The sequence below is a fragment of the Macaca thibetana genome, chromosome 18 (assembly GCF_024542745.1).
Source record: "Macaca thibetana thibetana isolate TM-01 chromosome 18, ASM2454274v1, whole genome shotgun sequence".
In the NCBI taxonomy this organism is placed as follows: Eukaryota; Metazoa; Chordata; class Mammalia; order Primates; family Cercopithecidae; genus Macaca; species Macaca thibetana.
Window position 1 is genome coordinate 71,971,078 of NC_065595.1, and position 16,390 is coordinate 71,987,467.

At 40.6% G+C, this 16,390-nt stretch overlaps 1 protein-coding gene across 7 annotated transcripts in view; it reads left to right on the forward strand.

Moving 5' to 3' along the window:
- CEP192 (centrosomal protein 192) overlaps positions 1-16,390 on the forward strand; it is a 143,262-nt gene that overhangs the window by 57,345 nt on the left and 69,527 nt on the right. For all 7 annotated transcript variants that reach the window (XM_050767533.1, XM_050767535.1, XM_050767537.1 and 4 more), the window contains 5 exons: positions 167-297; positions 7,420-8,245; positions 8,329-8,455; positions 12,178-12,349; positions 15,330-16,233. In XM_050767533.1, the coding sequence (XP_050623490.1) occupies positions 167-297; positions 7,420-8,245; positions 8,329-8,455; positions 12,178-12,349; positions 15,330-16,233 (2,160 nt within the window). The remainder of the gene's footprint in view (positions 1-166; positions 298-7,419; positions 8,246-8,328; positions 8,456-12,177; positions 12,350-15,329; positions 16,234-16,390) is intronic.

The following is a 16,390-nucleotide window of genomic DNA, read 5'->3' on the forward strand; positions in this document are numbered from 1 at the left end:
CTGTCCAAGTGACTATACATTTAAACCGTTTTAGTGAAGGCAGCTGACATCTGGGGTACAAAGACATCTTCCTTGGTTATTAGTCATTTTGCCTGATCCTTATTCCACGGACTGTGTTTGCCAAATAGTGTATACTTATAAGTTGAATATTATATATTTCCTGCAGGAGATTTAAATGAACAGTCCCAGGCACAGCTAAGTGAAGGATCAATTACACTTCAGGTTGAAGCAGTGGAGAGGACTTCACAAGTGGATGGAAATGATGTGACGTTAATGGCTGATAAAGGCAAAACAGAGGTAGCTTAAGCCTTTCGTAAGGAAATCTAAGATTGTATTGTTGTAGTTCTTATATAGGATCAAGACGAGATCACCTGTGAAAAATATGTGCAGTTTAGCATGTTTTCTTTCCTGGCTTCAAATTTCTTGCAAGTGTCCTTTAAATTTTTATTTTGAAGTTTTTGTTGTGATATACACACAGATGAGTTTATAGAACAGATTTGTAGTCAGTGAATGAATGATCACAAGGCATACACTTGTGTACACGTCAGATCAAGAAAGAACATTGCCAACAGCCCAGAAACAAGTTTTTTTGCCGCCTCCAGTTACCTGGCCTTTAACCCTGTATTAATTTTATCTGATTCTGAACTTCACATAAAAGAAACCATGTGGCATGTGTTCCTTTTCTTTGACTTTTTTCACCTCACCTTACATTTGTTTAGATGAGTATAATAGAAACTTATTTTTATTACTGTATGGTATTCTGTTATATGAATATTCTGTTGCTTTTATATCCATTTGTGAACATTTGGGATATTTCCACTGCTGGACAATTATAAAACAATGCTCCATGAACAGCCTAGTACCTGGGAAGTGTGCACACATTCATGTGAGTTGTGTGTGTATGTTGTAGGGTTTGCGTAACTTCACTTCAGTGGTTTTGACAGTTTTCCAGAGTGGTTGTACCATATAGATTTGTTCAAGAGTGTGTGCTTCCTGTCACTGCACATCCTCGCCAGCACCTGGCTTTCCTCGTTATTCTGGTGGGTGCACAGTGGGGCCTTCTTGTCTTCATGTGCATTTCTCTGATTACTAAGAAAGCTGGTTCTTGCTCATGTTTGCTGTCATTTGGAGGCTTATTTTGTGAAGTTCCTGTCCAAGTCTGTTGCCCATTTTTCCAATGGACAGTTTGTTTTATTTGATTTATAGGTGTTCTTTACATTGGATAGGAGCCTTTTGTCAGTTATGAGTGTTCCATGTGTCTTCTCCCAGTCTGTGGCTTGCCTGTTCACGTTTTTAGTGGTATTTTTATTTGTTGATTAGTTCATGCTTTCATTATTTCTCTTATGTGTTAACTTTATCATAAATCAAGTTCTATGACATTGTCGGTATATTTCTAGAGTCTGTTGTGCTTCTTTGGTCTGTTTGTCTTGTGTCAAGATGACACTTGAATATTGTAGCTTTATTATAATAAGTCTTGCTATCTGGAAGAGTAAATACTCTCCTATTTTTCCTTAAAAGTCTCTTGGCTATTCCTGGCCCTTTACATTTCCGTGTGTGCCTTACAGTCACGTGGTCAGCTTCTACACACCAGCCACTAACCACCAGCAACCCTGTTGGACTTTTTTGGGTATTAAATTTAATTTATGGAACAGTAAAATTGACATCTTTATAATAATGAGTTTTCTAATCCATGAAACTTATATATTACTTCATTTATATGTTTTAATTTCCCTTTGTATTCTGTGAGTTTTGTGCAGATTTTTCACGTCATCTTGTTAGATTTCTTCCCAAGTTGTTGAAACTTTTACTTTTAATTTTTGTAGGTACATAGTAGATGTATAGATTTATGGGGCACACGAGATGTTTTGGTACAGGCATGCAATGCATAATAATCACATCATGGTAAGTGGGTTATCCATCCCCTCGAGCATTTATCCTCTGTGTTGTGAGCAATACAATTATATACTCTCAGTTATTTTTAAATGTACAATTATTTTGACCCTGTTGTGCTATCAAATGAAACATTATTTTAGTATTATGTTTCTTAACTTTATTTTGTTTGTTTTGGCTAAACAAATACACAATTGTATTTGTTTTTTAAATATACTCACCTTATATCCAGCACATTTACTTATTAACTCTAATTATCAACTCTTTGGATTTCCTATATACATAGTTTTTCATCTGAGAATAGAAGTTTTATTTCTTCATTTTTAATTTTTATACCTTTGTTTCTTTGTCTTGCCTTCCTTGACTGGATGGACCTCAGAACAGTGTTGATGTCATGATGTTGGGTTTCCCTGATTCAGTGGGAACTCTTTTTTGGTATTTCATCTTTAATTTGATGCATGCTGTAAGGTTTTTGTTTTGTTTTGTTTTAAATTACTGGATCAACAAAGTGGTCTTCTAATCTTTGTTCACTAGTTTTTTGTTCTGTTTTGGTGTCAGATGCTTTTCTGGATCTGTTAAGAAGAACTTGAGCTTGCTCTGTTTTGTTGATGTGATGAATTTTATCAAATGGTTTTTGAATATTAAACTATTCTTTTATACTTGGAATAAACCTCACTAGGATTGTAATGTGTTATCTTTTGATATATCATTGGATTGGGTGTGCTAATAGTTTGCTTAGAATTTTGCATTTTTGTGAGTGAGATGAATGACTTTTCTTTTTTTTTTTTTTTTTTTTTTTTTTTTTTTTTTTTTTTTTTTTTTTTTTTTTTTTTTTGAGACGGAGTCTCGCTCTGTCGCCCAGGCTGGAGTGCAGTGGCTGGATCTCGGCTCACTGCAAGCTCTGCCTCCCGGGTTTACGCCATTCTCCTGCCTCAGCCTCCCAAGTAGCTGGGACTACAGGCGCCCGCCACCTCGCCCGGCTAGTTTTTTGTATTTTTTAGTAGAGACGGGGTTTCACCGTGTTAGCCAGGATGGTCTCGATCTCCTGACCTCGTGATCCGCCCGTCTCGGCCTCCCAAAGTGCTGGGATTACAGGCTTGAGCCACCGCGCCCGGCCGAAAGACTTTTCATATAATGTTCTTGTCTGGTTTTGGTTTCAAGGTTTTACTGGTCTCATTTTTTCTGTTTTAAGGAAGAGTTTTTGTAAGGTTGGTGCTTTTTAAAAGATTTTGGTAGAATACATTAGTGAAATCACTTGAGTCTGGTATATTCTTTTTTATGTATTTTTATCTTTTTTTTTTATTTTTTGAGATGGAGTCTTGCTGTGTCGCCCAGGCTGGAGTGCAGTGGTGTGATCTCGACTCACTGCAAGCTCCGCCTCCCAGGTTCATGCCATTCTCCTGCCTCAGCCTCCTGAGTAGCTGGGACTACGGGCACCCACCACCACGCCCGGCTAATTTTTTGTATTTTTAGTAGGACGGAGTTTCACCGTATTAGCCAGGATGGTCTCCATCTGCTGAACTCGTGATCCACCCACCTCGGCCTCCCAAAGTGCTGGGATTACAGGCGTGAGCCACCACGCCCAGCCGTCTGGTATATTCTTTATCTAATGCCTTTAATTGCAGATTCAATTTTCTTTAATAGTTGTAGTACTATTCTGATGTTTTAATTTTTTTATGTCAGTTTTAGTAAATTGTAGTTTTCTAGAGATTATAAGCTTCCTCTACACTTGAAAATTTATTTTACTGTCATGCTGACCATAATATCCTCTTGTGATTAATATTTTAGGTTGTTAAACTATGTCTCTTTTGTTATTTCTATAATTGACTGTTTTGCCTCTCTTTTTCTTAGTCTCACCAGATACTTTCAGTTTTGTTAATTTGTCAATTTTATTTATTCTCAATTTTGTTTGTCTTTCTATTTCATATTTTCTGGTCTGCATTTATTTCCTTCTGCTTTCTATGGATTTAATGTGTTGTTGTTCTAACTTTTTGAGATGGATGCCTAGTGTGCTTATTTTTCTGCCTTCCTGCTTTTTCAGTGGTGTAAGTGCATTGGATGTGTGTAGATTTTCTAATTTTTGAAATAATTGATTTTAGGCCAAATGTACTGTAGTCAGAGAATGTTTAGTTTTAGACCTTTGAAATTTGTTTAAGTATGATATACAGCTCAGCATTTGTTCAGTTTTTGGAAGTATTTTCTGTACGCTTGTAGGGAATGTCTGTTATGTGACTTAATGTCTGTCTCACTTAGGTGAGATTGATTTAGATCGGGATGCTCAAGCTGCCTGCATTCTTAAAATTATTGTGCTATTCTTTTAAAATCTCCCACCATGATTGTGGGTTTGTTCATTAATCATTAGAGGTATAGCAACATTTGCTTTAAACATTTGAAGCTGTATTTTTAGGTGCATACAAATTGCGCATAAAATTTGTTGCATTAAATTCTTCATAAAATTGTTTTGGTGCATAAAAATTGTTGTTGCTGACAAATCAAATCCTTTATTGAGCATGTCTCCCTCCTAAATCTAGTCTGAGATTAACAATGTCAATACCAGCTTTCTTTGGTTAGTGTTAGCATGTTATATTTTTTGCCATTATTTTACTTTTAATCTTTCTGTGTCCTTATATTTCAGATGTTATAGGGACGTACTGTTGGATTTGTTTTTCAACCAGTCTGGCAGTCTGTATTAGGCTGTTACTTGCATTGCTATCAAGAAATACCTGAGACTGGGTAATTGATAAAGAAAAGAGATTTAACTGGCCCATCGTTCTGTGGGCTGTATAGGAAGTGTGGTGTGGGCGTCTGCTTGGCTTCTGAGGAGGCCTCTGAAAGCTTGCAGTCATGGCAGAAGGCGAAGCGGGAGCAGGCACGTCACGTGGCCAAAGCAGGGATGGAGAAGGTGCCACACACTTTAAACAAGCAGGTCTTAGGAGAGCTCATTGACTACCGCAAGATAACACCAAGCCACGAGGGGTCCTCCGCCATGACCCAGACACCTCCCACTTGGCCTCACCTCCGACACTGGGGATTACATCTCAACATGAGATTTGGAGGGGCATCCAAACTATATCACTGTCTTTCTACTTACACTTAATGGAATTTCCAATACATGGGAGTTTGAATCTGCTCACTTTATTTGCTTTTTATTTGGTTCGCCTAGACTTTGTTCTTTTTCTTCTGGCATTCTTTGAGATCGTTTAAGAGTTTTATATGATTCCAATTTTCTCCTCTGTTGATTTGGTAATTATATATATTTATATTATTTTAATGATTACCCAAATAATTATAACCTGTCTCTTGGCTTACTGATGTTTAGTAAAAATTCTTTGTTTTCTTTTAAATGTCTTACTTGGCATTCCAGGCATCACAAAATACTCAATTTACTCCATACTTAAAAAGCTTTTCTTGTATTATGTTTTATTTCTATACTTAACCCAGTAAGATATGATGATGGTTTATAAATACCAATATTTCTGATGTTTCATCTGAGATTAGTTTTCTTCTTAAAGAATATCCTTACTTTTTTTTTTTTTTTTTAAGGGACTGCTGATAATGAATTTTGTTTGTTGTCTCTCTGAAATGTCTTTATCTCCCTGTTACTCTTGCTGTGTATTTTTGCTTGCTATAGAATTGTTAGGAGCAACTTTTAGCACTTTGAATGTATTTTTTCATGTCATTTCATTTTAAAAGTTGGCTGTTGGTCTTTTGTTATTTTTCTCTTTGGTTTTTATCCATCTTACTGTGATGTGCTTGGGTAGCTTTTGTTTTACCCTACAGTTTAGAGGAAAAATCTTTGAAATAATTTGAGGCTAAGGGAGATGATATCTTCCAGACTGGATTTATGTCTGCTTCTGACAGGGAGCAAGGAACACTAGCAATTGCAGATCACTTTCATTCATTTATTGGAATCAAGCTGATTGGAGCTGAGCCTCATCCTTATGAGAACCAGTCAGATGCTGATTTACCTTTACGGCTGGAGTGTATCTCTTTGTCGTCTCATCCCAAAGCATGGATGTTTTACTGTGGTATCTTTCTCTCCCTCAAACATATACACACGTGCACCTTCTAATCCCCCAGTGGGGGGATTGGCAGACTCAGTTTTTTATACCTGCATTCCCACAAGAACAACTTTGCTAGCCTTTTCTTGAAGCAGCAGATACGCTTAGGGAACAGCATCCCCAGTGTTGGGCTTACCTCTCTGGGTTGCTTTCTTCTCTTAGATTTTGGCCCCATAAATTTACACGGCTTTTTAAGCTTGCTAGTCCTTTCAAAGATAAGTTTTTGCATATGCTATTCAGTTCTAATTGTTCCTAGCAAGAGGTTGGTTTGCTTTACTTAGTCTGCTATTACTGGAGGCAGAGGTCTTAATTATTTTTGTTGTTGTTGTTAAATAGTTTATGTTTCTTAACTGTTGGGCCCATTTCAGTTTTTTACTCAGGGTTCCTATTTATGTCTTGCTTATCAATAATTCTAACAGTTGAATGAAATTACCAAGAATTATACTTGTCGTCACAATGACTCAGTGGCTTTTCAATCTCAATATCTTAAGTTTTTGGTTTTAAATTATTATCTGATTCAATTTTACCATGTCTTTCATTCCTGATGATTTTTTAAAAACAAAGGTAATCAATTTGATAAATAACCTGGTACTATATAATTAAAGTTGATGGCAGCTGTCTTTTTCATTAGGATATTTAGCTGGTATGCCCTTAATTTTTTTGTTGCCATTAAATCCTACATCGTGGTTATAAAGATCAAATTAGTACAGTAGCCCCCTCTTTTCCACAGTTTTGCCTTCTGCAGTTTTGGTTACCCGTGGTCAACTGTGGTGCAGAAATATTCAGTGGAAAAGTCCAGAAATAGTTTGTAAGTTTTAAATTATATGTCATTCTTAGTAGCATGATGAAATCTTCCCACCAACTTGCTCCATCCTGGTAGGATGTGAGTCTTTCTTTTGTCCAGCTTCTCTACCTGTATTCACTTGTTGCCTGTTAGTCACTTAGTAGTGTTTGGTGATCGGATCAACTCTAGTGATATTGCAGTGCTTGTGTTAAAGTCACTCTTATTTCATATGGCCCTAAAGTGCAAGAGTAGTGTTGCCTGCAATTTGGATACACCAAAGAGAAGCTATCAGGTGCTTCCTTCAAGTGAAAAGGTGAAGGTTCTCGACTTAATAAGGAAAGAAAAAAAAATGCTGAAGTTGCTGAGACCTATGGTAAGAATGATCTTCTTTATGTGAAATTACAAAGAAGGATAGAGAAATTCATGCTTTGCACTCCAGACTTCAAACGTTCCAACCACAGTGAGTGAGAAGTGCTTAGTTAAGATGGAAAAGGCATTACATTTGTGGGTGGAAGGTAGGAACAGAAACATGCTCTGATTTACGGCAGTTGGATTTGGTACTATCTGAGGTTTCAGGTATCCACTTGAAGGTCTTGAAATGCGTCTCCCAACGATAATGGGGGACTAATGAATGTTCATGAAACTGGGGTAAATTGATCTGATGTTTAATTTTCTCACTTCTAGGACACTTTCTTTATGAGCAACACACCCCAAAGATACAAAGACAAGCTACCAGACAGTGGCGATTCTGTGCTTAGGATCAGCACCATAGCGTCAGCCATTGCAGAGGCATCAGTTAATACGGATCCTTCCCAACTTGCTGCTATGATCAAGGCACTTTCAAATAAAACCAGAGACAAGACTTTTCAGGAAGATGAGAAACAGAAGGACTGTTCTCACGTGTGTCATTTCTTAGCTTATGATTTAGAAAAAAGTAATGGATCCAATGTGTTTGATATGGAGAAGTACCTTAAAAAAACTGAAGTTAGTAGATATGAAAGTGCATTGGAAAACTTTTCAAGGACTGGTATGTCTGATACTTGGGATTTATCTTTGCCCAAAGAACAAATTACTCAAGACATTCATACAGTGGACTTAAGTGCTACTAGTGTAAGTGTGAGGGAACCAGAAGAAAACACAGCAGCTATTGTTTATGTTGAAAATGCAGAGAGTGAGAGTCAAGAGTCATCTAGAACCGTAAACTCTTCAAATTCAGTTACAAATGTGAGAGAGAATAGCAGTGCAGTAGTTGACGTGAAGACACGTTCCATTGACGACAAATTACAAGATGTTGGTAACAATGAAAAAACTACCTCAGTTTCCACTCCATCTGATAGTTATTCATCAGTGAGGAACTCCAGAATAACATCCCTTTGTCTGTTAAAAGAGTGTGAAGAAATACGAGATAGTAGAGAAAATCAGAGGCAAAATGAGTGTGTCAGTGAAATAAGCAACAGTGAGAAGCATGTGACTTTTAAAAACCATTGCATAGTCTCACCTAAAAATAGTGGTAAGTGTCTGAGTTGTTGGTCACATTCATAAAATTACAAAGTTTATTTTCTCTTCTCACTGGAAAATACCCCTTTCTGATAGATTTGAAAAATCTCTCTCCTGAGCATGGTGGACGTGGCTCAGAGGATGAGCAGGAGAGCTTCAGACCTTCCACATCACCACTGAGTCATTCTTCTCCCAGTGAAATTTCCGGAACAAGTTCATCAGGGTGAGTGTGTACCTTCTTTTTAAAAAAATAAAAATAAAAATTTGTGCTCAGCATAGGAAATTGGGGAAAAAATGTGTAAAGAAGAAAAATTACTCATCTATGCATTCATCTCTCAAAGGTAACTCTTGTAAGCTGTGAATTTCTTTCTGGCTATTTTTCTATGCAAATTTTTGTATACTGCTTTTTCTTTTACTCATTATAACAATCATTCTCTGAATTTAGAAGAAAACTAGTAATGTTACAGACTACCTAATGGATCTGTCATGGTTCATTTGATGCTTCTAGTGAATACTTTATATCTTAACTTTTGCTATCTAAATGATATTGCTATCTAAATGATATTGCTATCTACATGAATAACTTTGTTTATAAAATTTTAATTTATGAATGTCTTTTGTGGCTTTATAAAAGATCTTTTATGTGTTTATTGAAAGAGTATAATAAATGGAAAAATTTGCCTAACCAGCAAAATTATCAAATATGTTAAATATAGTTTTGATTTGTTTCAAAATATTGGATTTCAAAGATACCTATTAGCTGTTTCCCAAGGTGCCGTTAAAGTTTTTCATGTTCATCTGAAGCGACATGGTATGGTTCAGCTGGTGCTAAATGTCAGTGGAAAGCTGAGTTCTTTCTGTGACTCCTTATGGATGCCTCAGTTTGAAACACTTTCATATACACAGTCACTTCTTATGTAATAGTTGATTGCCTTTTTTTTTTTTTTTTTTGAGATGGAGCCTCACTCTGTGGGCCAGGCTGGAGTACGTTGGTACAATCTTGGCTCACTACAACCCCTGCCTCCCGGGTTCAAGCAATTCTCCTGCCTCGGTCTCCCGAGTAGCTGGAACCACAGGCACATGCCGCCTTGCCTGGCTAATTTTTATATTTTTAATAAGAGATGGGGTTTCACCATGTTGGCCAGGCTGGTTTTGAACTCCTGACCTCAGGTAATCCACCTGCCTCAGCCTCCCAAAGTGCTGGGATTACAGGCATGAGCAACTGTGCTCGACCTGCATATTTTAACAGGTTTATTACTAGTCATCCAGCCCAAAGCAAATTTGAAGATGATCTGGCTGTGATACGGTGTAGTATGTTTACAATCTTTGGCTTACACGTTCTTCCCTTATGTTTCTTACCGGTATTGCTTTACTCTCCCTATGGAAGACTAGAGGGATATCTGAGACTAGCCTGATTCTTTTTGGCTTTGAATTGACTTGATGTTTTTGCAAGTTTTTGCCAAAATTCTTTATTTTTCAAGTCTAATAATTGTATTAGGCTATATGTCTGTGTTGATTCTTCGTTGTTACTTTGCTCTATCATCATACAGTATACCCTTTCAGTATGTCTCCCCTTTTATTTTGCATGTGTTCTTGCAGTTCACTTTTCATTATTTTAGGTAATTTCACCTAAATGCATTTGTTCTTGTTAACCAAAGGAGTCAAATGAATACAACACATCATCCAGTGACTCAGAACATTTTCCGTGCTATATCATGCTGTGTGTATGTGTTTGTGTGTGTGTGCGTGCGTTTGTGCGGGTGTGCATGTGGATACAGAAACCCATGTAGGTGCATGTCATGGGGGAGCTAGAGAAGGCCTGAAGCAGTTTGGTAGGTAATACTTTGTTGCCATTGGTTAGAAATTTACTAACTGGTATTTTGACAATACCGTCTTGATTTGGGACTTTTTACTTTTATTTTTATTTTTATTTTTATGAGACAGAGTCTTGCTCTGTGCCCAGACTGGAGTGCGGTGGTGCAATCTCGGCTCACTGCAAGCTCTGCCTCCCGGTTCACGCCATTCTCCTGCCTCAGCCTCCTGAGTAGCTGGGACTACAGGCGCCTGCCACCACGCCCGGGTAGTTATTTATTTATTTATTGTTATTATTTTTTTGAGACAGAGTCTCACAGTCTTGCCCAGGCTGGAGTGCAGTAACGCGATCTCGGCTCACTGCAAGCTCCACCTCCTGGGTTCATACCGTTCTCCTGCCTCAGCCTCCCGAGGAGCTGGGATTACAGGCGCCCGCCACCAAGCCCAGCTAATTTTTTTGTATTTTTAGTAGAGATGGGTTTCACCATGTTAGCCAGGATAGTCTCAATCTCCTGACCTCGTGATCTGCTTGCCTTGGCCTCCCAAAGTGCTGGGATTACAGGCGTGAGCCACTGCGCCCAGCCCACACCTGGCTAATTTTTTGTATTTTTAGTAGAGATGGGGTTTAACCATGTTAGATAGGATGGTCTCGATCTCCTGACCTCGTGATCCACCTGCCTCGGCCTCCCAAAGTGCTGGGATTACAGACATGAGCCATGATACCTGGCCAATTTGGAATTTTTTAAAAGTTCAGAATTCAAATTTGAATTTTCCATGTGCGTCCATTGCCTAGCTGAGTATTCTGAACTTTGTACAAAGAAGAAAGATGGTGGAATCCAGTCAAGTGAAGGGCTGAATTCAAGCTAACCAGCAGAGCATAGGTGTGGAGACTGTTTCCAAAGGTGGCTTGACGCTTATTTCCTATCCCCTGTGCTCTTTTGCACTGTGACTGTGCCGCTTTCCCTCAAGAGGTGCAGTCCGTTTCCCGCTCCTTGCGTCTCGGCTGGCAGCCCTGTGAAAGATGCTAATGGGCAGAATGATGAGGAAGTGACTCTGGTGTGTTTGCAGATAGATGTAAGACTCTCTATTTGTCGCTTTCTGATCTTTTCATTTCACGTTGTATAGCAGGGACATCTTCCAGAAGCAAGGCTGGAACAGCATGCTTTTGAATGGCTGCATAGTGTTGTGTTGCATGTTTGTGCTCTAATTTCTGTAGCTCACTTCCTCCTGGGGAATCGGATCTAAGATTTCCGACTCATTGTCCACAGTGATGTGATGACATGTCCTTTTTGTGAAGTCTTTATATTTATCATTAATTTTTTTTCTCAGGATAAATTCCTAGATGTAGAATATCTTGAGTCAAGAGGCCTTTGATATATACTGCTTAATTGCTCAACTGAAAGTTGTACCACTTGATAGTCCCACAGTGGTGTGTGACTGTTCCCATTTCTTTGCATTTATCTGCATGATTTTTTTTTTCCTCTTTGCTCGTTGAGGGTTGGAATTCTTCTGTTCATTTCTCTGTATGAGATACTTAGTAAATTTTTATTTTTTTTATTTTATTTATTTATTTATTTATTTATTTTTGAGACAGAGTCTCGCTCTGTCTCCCAGGCTGGAGTGCAGTGGCCGGATCTCAGCTCACTGCAAGCTCCGCCTCCCGGGTTCACGCAATTCTCCTGCCTCAGCCTCCCGAGTAACTGGGACTACAGGTGCCCGCCACCTCGCCCGGCTAGTTTTTTGTATTTTTTAGTAGAGACGGGGTTTCACCGTGTTAGCCAGGATGGTCTCGATCTCCTGACCTCGTGATCCGCCCGCCTCGGCCTCCCTAAGTGCTGGGATTACAGGCGTGAGCCACCGCGCCCGGCCAGTAAATTTTTATAGAATGAATAGCTAACGTTGCTGTGTGTCTTTATATGGTATTTATTAATGAAAATGCCACAATACAGTTACAGTTGCTTAACAGAGGCTTCATTCAATGGGAATATTTTTTATAGTTTTAGATAATTAAGTGTAAACCTTGAATTCCAGGTAGTTATTTGCAAGATTATAGGCTCATAGGAATGGTTTTTTGCTTATGCAGATAGTTGAAGGACTGGAGAACTGCAGGTGTGAGCTCCTCTTCTCTTTCAGGTGTGCGTTAGAGTCCTTTGGTTCAGCAGCTCAGCAGCAGCAGCCTCCCTGTAAGCAGGAGTTGTCTCCCTTGGCGTGCTCGCCTGCTGGGGTGAGCAGGCTGACGTATGTGTCTGAACCAGAGAGCTCCTGTCCTGCCACAACCACAGATGATGCCCTGGAGGACCGCAAGGTGGGCAGCCACTTGGATTATTTATTACTAAGGCTTTCAACTCTTAAAAGTGTTACAGATGTTTGATTCAGACAACAGTTCAAGCCTATATAACTTCTGTGTTGCTCTTTTACCTTTAAAATGATTTTTGTATTCGTGTGCACATATTAAATCCCTACTCATGCTAGTAGGCACAGAGGTACAAACATTTTAGGATCTGCCCTGGAAGAGCTCTGTCTGGTGAGGCACACTGTGTAATGAAGTGCGTCATGCTGCGCGTGTACTACGGGGACCAGAAGGTGGTGGTTGGAAGTCTCACTGCCTTTGCTTCAGCAAAGGTTTCTGCAGGGATAAATACACTGAAGCCACACTTTGCCTGACTGCTAGGAGTTAGGCAACAGGGAAGCAGAGTTAACACATGGGGAGGTGGAGAGCTGTAAGATGCAAACTGATCTGAGGCACTCCGGGAAGTTTAGAACAGCCACAGTGAATCATGACAATGGGGACAAGTGGATGAGGCTGGAAGGGGGGGGACCAAACTGGGAAGGGTGCTGGGTTTAAAACATGGGAGTTTGAAGGCTTTTAAGCAGGTCACTGTCATGATCTGTTTTGATTTCATTTTGTTTATGTATTTTTTAGAGATGATCTCGCTCTGTCACCCAGGCTGGAGTATGGTGGCACGATCACAGCTCACTACAGCCTAGGACTCCTGGTCTCAAGTGATCCTCCTGCCTCAGCCTCCCAAGTAGCTGGGACTACAGGTGTGCACTGCCACACCTGGCTAATTTTTCATTTTTTTTGTAGAGACAGTGTCTTGCCATGTTACTCAGGCTGGTCTTGTACTCCTGGGCTCAGGTGTTCCTTCTGCCTTGACCTCTCAAGTAGCTGGGACTACAGGTGCCTACCACCACACCTGGCTAATTAAAAAAATTTTTTTAGAGGTGGGGTCTTGCTGTGTTGCCAGAGCTGGTCTTGAACTCCTGGCCTCAAGCAGTCTTCCTGACTTGGCCTCCCAAAGTGGTGGGATTACAGGCATGAGCCACCAAGCCCAGGCTGGTTTGATGTTTTAAAAGCTCACTCCAATAGCTGTGAGGAAGGAGGGACCAGTAGGAGCAAAATTAAAATCGGAGATTTGACACGAGACCACTGTAGTGGTTTAGGCAAGAGACAGTGGATGCTTGGGCCAAGACAGTAACAGTGGGGATAGAATAGAAGAAGAGCAGAGAGAGTTATGTGGGAGAAGCTAGTGTTACCTGTTGTTGTGTGTGGAATTGTTCAGTTTTTTAATGAGCGGACTGACTGCTGTGGGTATGCTGCGTAGTCTTCCTCCACCAAGCTGCTGGAGAGTTACTGAATACACAGCACAGTGTTAGGGCGTTACACCCCTTCCTTTGAAAGCTGTCTTTTTCATGTTGTTGTTAGATACTGAGTCTGCGTGTTCTTAGCGTAGTGGTTGAGAGCTGGGTTATGGTGTCAGATAACTTATCTTCTGCTGCCTCCTCAGACAGATTACTAAACCTCCCTCAACCTGTTTCTTCATCTGTAAGGAGGAATAGTATGTGAGGGCAGTGCTTGTCACCTAATAAGTCACCACGGGATACATGTTATTTGTTATTATTACTTGGCAGATAATATAGTCTTTGTTTCTTAGTGTCTGTATTTCTGAAGCTTTGGCCAGGAGAAATTTATAAACCAAGTACCAGAGCAATCAGTGAAGGTTACGTCTGTCTAGTCTGTAAATTTCAGCTGGTCTGTCCTGCAGAGCTGCAGATGTCACTCCTCAGATTATGCATTATGTACAAAGAAATGAGTGTGGACGTTTACCAGGACTGTTAACTTCATGCTTCATAGAGCCACACAAGTTTAGAAATGGGAGAGGACTTAGAACACATAAAAGTTAACATCTTTAGGCCGGGCGCAGTGGCTCAAGCCTGTAATCCCAGCACTTTGGGAGGCCGAGACGGGCGGATCACGAGGTCAGGAGATCGAGACCATCCTGGCTAACACAATGAAACCCCGTCTCTACTAAAAATACAAAAAAATTAGCCGGGCGAGGTGGCGGGTGCCTGTAGTCTCAGCTACTCGGGAGGCTGAGGCAGGAGAATGGCGTAAACCCGGGAGGCGGAGCTTGCAGTGAGCCGAGATTGCACCACTGCACTGCAGCCTGGGCGACAGAGCGAGACTCCGTCTCAAAAAAAAAAAAAAAAAAAAAAAAATCTTTGGCCGGGCGTGGCAGCTCATACCTGTAATCCCAGCACTTTGGGAGGCTGAGGCAGGCAGATCACCTGAGGTCAGGAGTTCAAGACCAGCCTGGCCAACATGGTGAAACCCTGCCTCTACTAAAAATACAAAGAAATAGCTGAGTGTGGTGGCAGGCCCCTGTAATCCCAGCTACTTGGGAGGCTGAGGCAGGAAAATGGCTTGAACCCGGGAGGTGAAGGTTGCAGTGAGCTGAGATTGCGCCATTGTACTCCAGCCTGGGCAACAAGAGGGAGACTCTGTCTCAAAAAAAAAAAAAAAAAAGTTAACATCTTGGAGTGTTCAAGCCCAGGCAGTAGCATGGACAGATGGTGGAGTGGGGCCCTGCCAGCCAGCTGAGCCGCCGCCTGACCTCAAAGTCATTATCATTTCAAGCTTGCTCGGCCCCCACTCCTTCGCTACTAATTTATTTAGATTTTTATTGTAAAGTTTATAGAAATCCCTTAAATCCTCAAAAAGTTACTAGACTCTAGTCCTTTATCTGTGCAAAATTTTCAGATATTCTTAGCGTATACCTATTTTCCTCATAGTATAATTCCTTTTACAAAACAACAAACACACATTTTCTAATGTAAGTCTGCATTTCACAACTGCAAGACTACTATTTTTGTGTAAAACAATGTTTTTTCAAAGAGAAACCTCATGCACATCTCTTTGTTACTTGAGCTTTTACCAGCATGGTTTCAATTTGTTGTATTAAGTTTATCTGTGGATTATTAAAAACAAATTTTCTTGCACTCAGAGTGATATCACCAGCGAGTTGAGTACCACAATTATTCAAGGCAGTCCAGCCGCATTGGAGGAACGGGCTACGGAAAAATTGAGAGAAAAAGTTCCATTTCAGAATAGAGGAAAAGGAACATTATCATCTATTATCCAGAATAACTCTGATACAAGAAAAGCAACTGAAACCACTTCTCTGAGTAGCAAGGCTGAGTCTGTAAAACCTGACTTTAAATGGAGTAAAGATCCCTTCTTCAAAAGTGGAAATCTGTTGGAAACCAATGAGGTAGGTTTGACATCAAACCCTGAAGAAGTGGACCTGATCAGGCTGGCTCTCCTGGGCAAGTCAGGTCTGAGCTGTCAGGTGGGGTCAGCCACATCACGTCCTGTGTCCTGCCAGGAGCCTGTAGATGAAGATCAAAGAATAATTCCTAAAGATAAGTCAACTGCTGGCCGTGAGTTCGGGGGCCAGGTTTCTCGTCAGACCACCTCTGAAAACCAGTGCACTCCTGTTCCCAGCAGCACAGTTCGCGGCTCTGTGGCTGGCGTGCAGAACATGCCTGCTGCTGTGCACGCGCTCTTGGCGCAGCCCCCTCTCAGCACAGCTCCCTCTGCTCAGCTCCCTTCGGCTGGAAGCACCACCTTGCCTCAGTGTCATGCTGGCAGCGCCACAGTCTGTGGCTTCTCAGGAGGCCTCCCCTACCCAGCCGTCGCAGGAGAGCCTGTGCACAGCTCGCTGGCTGTGGGGATTTGTCTGGGGTCAAATATCGGCTCTGGATGGACGGGCCCCTCTTCCCTCTGTAACCCGTATTCTAATACCTTAAATCAGAACCTGCTAAGCACAACAAAAGCTTTTCCTGTGCCGTCTGTTGGTACCAACTGTGGAATTGAACCATGGGATTCAGGAATGACATCAGGATTGGGTAAGATGCTCTTTCTCTGTTTTGTTGCTTGGTATTATTTTCTCAAATGACACCACAAAGCTGGTTTGTTCCAAGGAGTTACTGGTTTGCATTAATTCCTTGTAAGTTTTGTGCTTCTTCCTAAACTGAGAACACCATATATTTCTGTGCAAACGTC